At 39.1% G+C, this 8,303-nt stretch overlaps 1 protein-coding gene across 1 annotated transcript in view; it reads right to left on the bottom strand.

Moving 5' to 3' along the window:
• Positions 1–7,973, bottom strand: part of SEMA3D (sema domain, immunoglobulin domain (Ig), short basic domain, secreted, (semaphorin) 3D) — a gene marked incomplete at its 5' end in the record, with an annotated part of 36,314 nt that extends 28,341 nt beyond the window's left edge. The window contains 2 exons of the mRNA XM_010136211.1: positions 6,445–6,589; positions 7,904–7,973. Of these exons, the coding sequence (XP_010134513.1) occupies positions 6,445–6,589; positions 7,904–7,973 (215 nt within the window). The remainder of the gene's footprint in view (positions 1–6,444; positions 6,590–7,903) is intronic.
• Positions 7,974–8,303: the final 330 nt, after the last annotated feature.

Here is an 8,303-nt window from a genome sequence, read left to right as displayed (position 1 = left end):
GAAACTTATTCCCCATATTATTTATTCCTCTGAAGCTGCTTAGTCCTTCACTGCTGTGAATGATAACATGATACAAATATAAATGTTAGGAAATGAAAAGTAAACAAAAGAAAAAAAAAAGAAAGAAAAAACCACAACAGGAACATCTGCTAAGGACATCTCTATTCCACTGGTGTATAAACTCTGTGGCACAAAACATCTTAAGAATCAATTCAATGGTTAGTTAAAGTTTTCCCAGTGCCTTCTGTGTGAGCTGAATCTGACAATAATCACCATGGACTAAATCCTGATCCAAGATGGTCTACAAAGATGTCTTTCATTCCCTCGTTATATCCAAATATAATCAGGAGGTGGTAAATTAAGGCTAATCTTTCTCAAATAAAAGCAAATACACACTAGCAACACCACACATATGTAAGATTTTCTCTCTTTTTTTCCTTGTCTATTAAATTTGCAGCTTAGCAGAGTGCTGGATGTGTAGATCTCACACAATACCGAGACATACGGTGTGACCGTGTTAACATTATGTGGGAACCCTGGCCAAGACTTTCAAAAGCTGGTGCCAGAATTTAGGCTCCTAAATAAACCTCCAATATGCCAAGATGCATAGAGCTTCGCACCATCCAGTGAAGTCAGTAGGAGCTGCAGGATCTAACACCTATTAAAATGGTGACAATTATTTGGGAACCAAGCTATAAGATGTGTAAAAAAATATCCTTTTCATTTAATGATGCATTTTTTGTTCAGCAGTGCTTTTGTCTACTGACAATTTTAAAACTTAGTGCTGTTCCCTGTGAGCTTCAAAAGGGTTTCTATTTCAGGTGTGCTGAAAATCCCAGTTTCAGTGTGACATGTCATATTGAGCTTTAGACCCACTTAACAAGACTCAAACACCCGTAGGCTTAGATACACAACAGGGACCTGATAACATTGAGTGCAGCAGGCATCTGCTTGGCAGATTTTGCAGTGTCTGGGCTGGGGATTTTTATGCATTTCACAAGGGGAACCAAGCACCACACCAGTAAGTCACTCTCTTGTGAGCGTCTGAAGTAGCCAAGGCGAAACATTAAGGAGTAAAATATCTCTTAAAGCTTTCCTATATTGGGGAATTATATGTCTTAGTCTGAGCTTCCCTTATAGGAGCAGTGGCCATCCATTCCAGCTGCATGGACCAGAGTCATCCTGGGAGTTGCTTGCTCCTTCCTATTGAATGTGTTTCACTTTTAACGGGATAATTACCCCTCAACTTAGTGAAAAGTAGTAAGAATGTTGCTCAGACATTATCCAGGAAGGGAAAGGATACATTTTCCTCCTAAAATCTCTCCATTTTAAAATACAGTAGGAACTTAAACACCAGATACTCCCTTGGGGGGAATGAATTAACCATATGGTCCTTTTCTCCCAACCTCTCGTGAACAAATATTTAACCAGCAAGAGACTTGACCTTGTAGTTAGCATTCTGCTATGATGTAACATAAAGTCTTCCAAGCTCTAAACAAGTTCTCTTATCACTGATCCATCAAGCAAAAAGCAGAGAAACAGAACAATGATCTTCAACTAGTCACTTCTGTGTTAAATGGGGACCTCCCAAGCACCCAAAACATTGAACTTTATTTATAGAATTTATAAAGATGTAAAGTCTGAGTCTTGAGGAGCTATAGGTTAGCTTATAGGTTTATGGATTAGATGACAGTTGAGAGACAACTAGCAGGGCACAAGCAATTATGCACCATTGGAGATTCAACCATAAGCCGTTCTGAAACTTGGGTTTCTGAGTGGCCTAAATGTCATGTGAGTTGTTCTCTGTAGTGTCAATACATTTTGCGTTTCAATAAGCCTGCAAAAAGCCTTAGTGCTTCTCTACAAGACGGATGGGTTGTGCCAGAAGGACTGGACACTCAGAAGGGAAACTTTCATGCTAGCAGATACCCAGAGCAATCCTGGAAGAGGACAGTGGAGAGGTGAATGAGTCAGGTTCTGCAGGAGACAAACAGCACAAATTTTAAATGAAACCAAACTCATTCCACCCCAGCCACAAAAGGCATAAACAAAATTAACATGAAAGTCCCTACAAATAAACTGAAGTCCCCATTTTTTTTAAGAGTTTACATCCCACTGGATGTGTGAGATTTGTTCTACACTGTCCCAGGATTTGCCCTGAGCACTTAGTATTGCTTTTCCGTTTAATACACCTGTGGTATGAATAGGAAAAAGCCAACTTAAGAGAGCATTAATCTGAGGCTAACTGGGCCGAAACCTGCTAGGTGAGTGAACTTGACTTTGCAGGTGGCGCTTTGCAGTTCTCTGCTGACCTCTGCCAGCAGGAAAGGTGACTGGGATTCAAAAGGCTGCTATGAATTGAGAGGTGATTCATGTTGGGGAAAACAGGTTGATAAGTAAGAGAAGGTGGAGGAGGTTTCTCTGGAAAGTAAACCCATAAAGCAAAACATTTCGTTTAATTAAGCAGCCCCAATTACAGTGGGGAGATCAAAGGAGAGAGGAATTGGAGAAGCAAAGAATGCAGTCTATCCCGTAAAGGATCAGGTGAAAGAGGAAGATAAGTCTACACATAACACGGGAAACCTGTGCAACCCTCAGTATTTTATGAACACATTTATTAAAGCAGCAAAACTGACGAGGCAGGAGGACAGGGGGAGGCTTTTTTGGCAGACAGTATTTCTCTGTGGCTCAGCCAAGGCCATTGGGATGGACACCATGTCCCGATCAGCCTGTGCACTAGATTAGCAGAAGAAATAAAGGAAGGGGTTTCACCGAAGAAAGGGAGAAAAAGCAACAGAGAGAAAAAGATAAAAAAGATCACAGGAGAACCTGGGGACTTGTAAGGGAACATGATTTTTAAGAAAAATACACAAAGAATTCAGGAGCTCGGGGTCATATTCAGATCTGGAGCGGAAAGAGGTGAGACATAAAACTCCTCAAAGGGCCAGAAGCCACATGCTGAGCTGTTTCTTCTTGTACCTAAGAAGTAATTCATACTGCAAGAATCTAACTTTGCTGTGTCAGAGCTTTGTTCTGAACCTTTGGCAAATCAGTTAGTAAAATATCTAAATCTATCAAAAATACTTGATGTTGCCTTGGTTAGCAGGGTCCTGGGTTCTGAAGTGGATCAGACTTAGTGTTAATCTGGATCTTCAGACACTGACATTCTTCTAAAAACTTTATCTCAATGACAATTATTCACCATCAGTGAAATGAGGATGTCTCCTATATACCCCATCGGAATTTCCAGACAGGCACTACAGGTTCCTCTGCTACTGCTGTGGTTACAGCTAAATAAGCTAGAAATTATTTTTCCTCCTAATTCACTAAAAATCTTCTTCAAATGTATTCTGTAATTACTAGGAGAGTGTTATAAAAGCTCAGTTTCAGAACACAGAACACCCTAAAAAAGTCCTTGATGATTTCTGTATCAATAGATAATTTTCTGGGTGAAATCCTGAGAGACTAGAAGAAAACCGGGTTTGTTATCTGGGGACAGCTGCAGTATATGTAAGGCCAATTTTTAAACAGTCAAAGAAGATAGAGCAAAAGCTCCCTTGGTTTTCAAATCACGGTTTGCGTCAGGGCTGCCTGCTACATGTTTTTCCTATCTCTCTCTCTTTTTTTTTTTTTAGCTTCCAAATTGAAATAGATTTGAAGCCTTGCCTCTGTTTAATTCCCATGATTTCCACTTGCACTTTAATACCACTGGGAAAAGTTTGAGTGAAAAAGCTGTATGTTTTGCAGCGTCAGTGGCGTGGTGTGTGCCGGAGATCCCAGCCACCCTGTCCAAGGGTCTTCCAACAACAGCAGAGGGCAGGCAGCCCACGCTAGGACCCCAGGCAGGCGGGGGCTCCTGCTGCCCGCAAGCCACTCAGCATTGTGAAGGCATGATATCATGGTCATGTTGGGAGTTTTATCTCCTACACAAATTGCCACAGGAAGCATTTTGTCAAAATTTCAATATCAAAGTGGTCACAGCCTCTATAGTGAACAGCTTTATTTACTTAGGAGATAAAGGCAGCTGAGCACAAAGTTAAATTAGGGTAAGCAGTCGCCTGCTTCTGTAAAAATGCTGAAAGGAAGTCAATGCCTCTCTCAAATCCAAACATCAAAAGAAATGTATTTCCTAGTATAGCCATTTTTAGACTTCACCAGTAACTTAAAATATAAGATATATAAAATCAGGGCAGTGCTGGTTATGCTAACTGTAGACAGCAGGTAGAGCTTAAATTTTAAAAAAGTTCTAGCAACTCAAAAAAGGACAGATTATCCCTCTTAGGCTTTGTTCTGAGCATTCCTGAACTACCTCATTGCTGTCAAGAAATGATGAAATTAATCTTTAAGGAAGAGCACGTCAGCACTCACCCTGCAGTGTTCTGCAGAGGTGTAGTGTGTTGCTTCTCTTCCTGTCTCTGAGCACTGTGCTGCTGCTTCAGATCCCAGCCTAAATCTGTCCATATCCAGAGGTTTGGCACAGCCCATTATGAGAGCATAGCATGAGTCTGCTTTTTTGGATATCCTATATTAAATTGCTGAGCCTGAAGTATGTTCCAGTCAAGCTCTCTAAGACACAAGATAAATTAATATGCAGCAATATATTTACCTTATCTACATAGCAAATATTAAAAATATCTTTCTTCTGAGAGCTTTCTTCAATAAAATCCACTTCCCTTCTCAATCTTTTGTCAGACAGACTCCTACAGAAACACATTGAGTGTGGATGCCCTAAGGATTTTCATTAGAGCATTTTCTCAGAGCCGGTACTGGGTGCTTAAAGGAAGAATTTGGAGAGTTAAGGGGCAGTTTATAGAAAATATCTATTTATTTTCAAACCTTCCAACTTTTAAAATACTTAAAAGCATAGGTATTCAAATCAGTGATATATATCAGCATTGGCATGCTTCAGCATGACATATTTCCTTCCTTGTGAATCCCCGCTCAACCATGTGATGGCTAATACACTCAAAAATGCAATGAGCTTATGACCCGTCTATCTGTGCAGAGTGTTCATCCTTATGGGGCACTCTTGACTGTTTCAAGAGAGTTATTTTAATCTCTTTAGATGCCATGGGACCAGCTATTGTTCTCTCTGGCACTGTGTTTATACTTAAAGCTGCACTTTTTAATGAGTAATGAAGTTGCACATGCTTAAAAAAAAATCAAATATAATCTTTTTTTTTTTTCTGGGAACACTGTATATTCTGCATGGGAGAGAGATGTGTAAGCCTGCAGTCCCTAAATATTCTAAATTAGGAGCACATTTGCTCCAGCAGCACAGATCCTGGGCAGGCTTAATCAGTCTCTGGAGCTGCCTTAGTCTTTATAGAGAGACTTGCCCTTTGTGATGTGCCTACAGCTGAGAGTAGGGAATCAGAGCTCAGGGCCTGAATTGCTGAAGCCTGGAACCACCAAGTGCAGGAAACAGCATGGGCTTGGACCATGTGATTAGGTCCATTGGAGGATGAAGAAGAAAACACAGATATGGAAGGAAATGTGTGAAAAGATCAAAATAAGCTTGATAACATGGCTTGAAGCAAAGATTACACCAGTGTTGATGCCAGAGAAACAGTGCAGAAACCCCCAGATGGCTTCTAGACCAGCAGCAGTCTAACCTCAGTAGCTCAGCACTTGGCTAGATCTATGCAGCTGCCTAGTACCTGACCAAGATAATGTAACACTATCCTGGATAACATCTAACTTATTCTTAAGTCATTGCTCTTTTACATTCTACATATGAAGAGTTGCCCAAAGCTGTGATGACTTTTTTTAAGTAGATGCATTTTTTGGAAACACCATTTTCTTCCTCAGCTCTGATGCAGGTCTGTGATTTTCCAAATGCTAATGTCAAGACAGAAGTGGGGGAAGGGTTATTTAATACCTCTTCCAAATATTCCTCTTTAGAAGTGTGTCCAGATATTAAACATCCCTGTTCTTCCTATCACTTACCTTTTATCGCATAAGATCTCCAGCAACTAACTCTGTATTTTACTTCAAAACACGACACATGCACAAACACGTGTAACAGAATCAATGTGTATATCTCAAGGACATACACATTTTCACAAACACAAAGATTACAGAAATACAAGTCTTCAAATAAAATACCTCGTCATAACTTAATACTCTATAAAGAAATGCCTTTGGCTTTTTATGAAGTGATCCCAACAGATAGAAATACAGCTGTACAGTAGGAGACAACAATATGAGAGACAATCAGGAAATAGACAGTCTGGACACAATGTTATCTCAGAGACATGGAAAAATGTGTATTTATATACCTACAGGGTAGGTAGAAGTCTGAGCTGTCGACAGAAGGGTATGGGTTGAGAGGATAATTTGAAACATCCTGAGTGGAAAATATAAATTACCAGTCCGGGGAGGGGTGTGAAGTATGACTCCTTTTGAGTAAAAATAGAAGTATGTAATTAAGGAGACACTTACTGTACCAGGTCTGGGATATGGGATGCGACCTTCATATTGTACCCACCGATGATCCACACTCTCTTTGTGAGCATAAGGGCCATTGAAAACAGCTCTGATATCTGCCATGCTGTACACGCAAACTGCAGAGCCCTTGAAGACAGAGCTGAAAAAGAAGATGGATTGATATGCATATTGTAAACCCCTCTTCAGTGCATACCTCAGTGAATTAACTAATTGCACAGAGTCTAATGGGGTTAGGATCAATCCTACACCAAGAGCTAATAGAGGTGGTGCTAAATAACAGACAATCTGTACGGGTCTGATCACTACAGATATTTAAAGTCACTGGCATCACACTTTAAAGCTTTGGTCTGTCGAAACCTGGACTTAGCCTTTGGGACCACTTGATTGACTACCATTTTTTCTAGTAGCTGACAGTTTCCACCTATCATTTATTAGCTATTTTGATTAGAATTTTCTGCAAATGAAAGACATTCCTTTACATTGTGTTCACATCTAGAAGTCTAAATATTAATGATATTACGGGTGATGCACCTGTAAATTACAAGTTGTATTGGACTGACAATAAAAAGAGATAGAAATAAACAAGTATTTTTCTTTTCCAAGTATTTTCCTTTCTTTAAAAATGGATTTTTCTTAAAAAAAAACCCCAAATAGTTCAGTTTTCCAAAGAACTCCATTCCAGGTGGTTGAGTGGCAGATACTTTAGTTACTTCATATTTAATTCATTCATTGTGCAACATTTCAGTCAATTTTAAATGTTTAATGTGGTTTATGAAACCACTGTGGCGGCTGTTTCAGAGTTAAAGAGTGTCTTGGCAATTCTTCATTGTACTCATACTGTTCAGCACTTGATTAGTCCTTATTATGATACAATTCTGGAGGCAAAAGAAAGAATTATTTATCTCTTTTTTGACAATTCTACATAAAACACCTCACTATTACAGCTGAGAGATTCATTCATTAATTAAGCTATCCCCTTGAGATAAAGATGGGTTATTTTTCCACCAACTCCTCTCGGAAAAAACACTGAAATACCATTTTAGAGTACAGTGTGTTTTGATTCTAGGAAACAGCTGATGTCAAGTTGTTGGTTACAGAAATAATGCTTCACAGCAAGGATTTGTCTTAAGTAGTATCTATTGGTTACCCAATAAATATGACTGAAATTTGTAAATTCAGCTAAATGAGGTTGAAATAAACTAGCATGCATTTGATTGTTAAATTTTCATTATTTGTTACAATCATTCTCAGAAGTCAGGCACACAAATGTTTAGGGACGTAATGTGTTATTTCTCTTTCTGAAAATATTGTCCTTAGTCACTACAGTCCCAATATAGCAAGCGTTGTTCAAGCAGTCTCTCGCTGCTCACAGGAATGAGGATCTAGTAAGTGAAGGCTGCAATAAAACACCTGAGTAAGATCTTCAGTATTTGTTTCCAGAGGCAATGCATACCTTGTCGTAGTGAAGACTCCATACACAAGCGGGTTTCTCTCATCTCTTGTAGAAAGTAAGAATATATCTTCTGCAATGGGAAAAAAATATTAAATATCAACTGAATATTTCTGCATTTGTCATCTATAATTTGGAGATTTGTAACTACAAAACTATTTTTTTTCTAGATTTTAATTTCTGCCATGTGAATTTTTGCTAATATTGTGTAGTTTGTCCATACGCAGATAGTTCAGGTTTTATTCAGAATGAGTTTTTCACTTTGCAGCCTTTTGAGTGAAAGGAAACACCCCAGATTTCTGATCAGACTAATTCCAGCTATAATCAGGGACTTCTGGTAAAAGTCAGAGGTTAAACCAGAAGAAGATATAGTACTTCTACAAACCACAAACCCACCCCTGCC

Source organism: Buceros rhinoceros, unplaced genomic scaffold (assembly GCF_000710305.1).
Source record: "Buceros rhinoceros silvestris isolate BGI_N320 unplaced genomic scaffold, ASM71030v1 scaffold85, whole genome shotgun sequence".
NCBI lineage: Eukaryota > Metazoa > Chordata > Aves > Bucerotiformes > Bucerotidae > Buceros > Buceros rhinoceros.
Note: the sequence above shows the minus strand (reverse complement) of the source record. Positions and strands in the feature narration are given on the sequence as shown.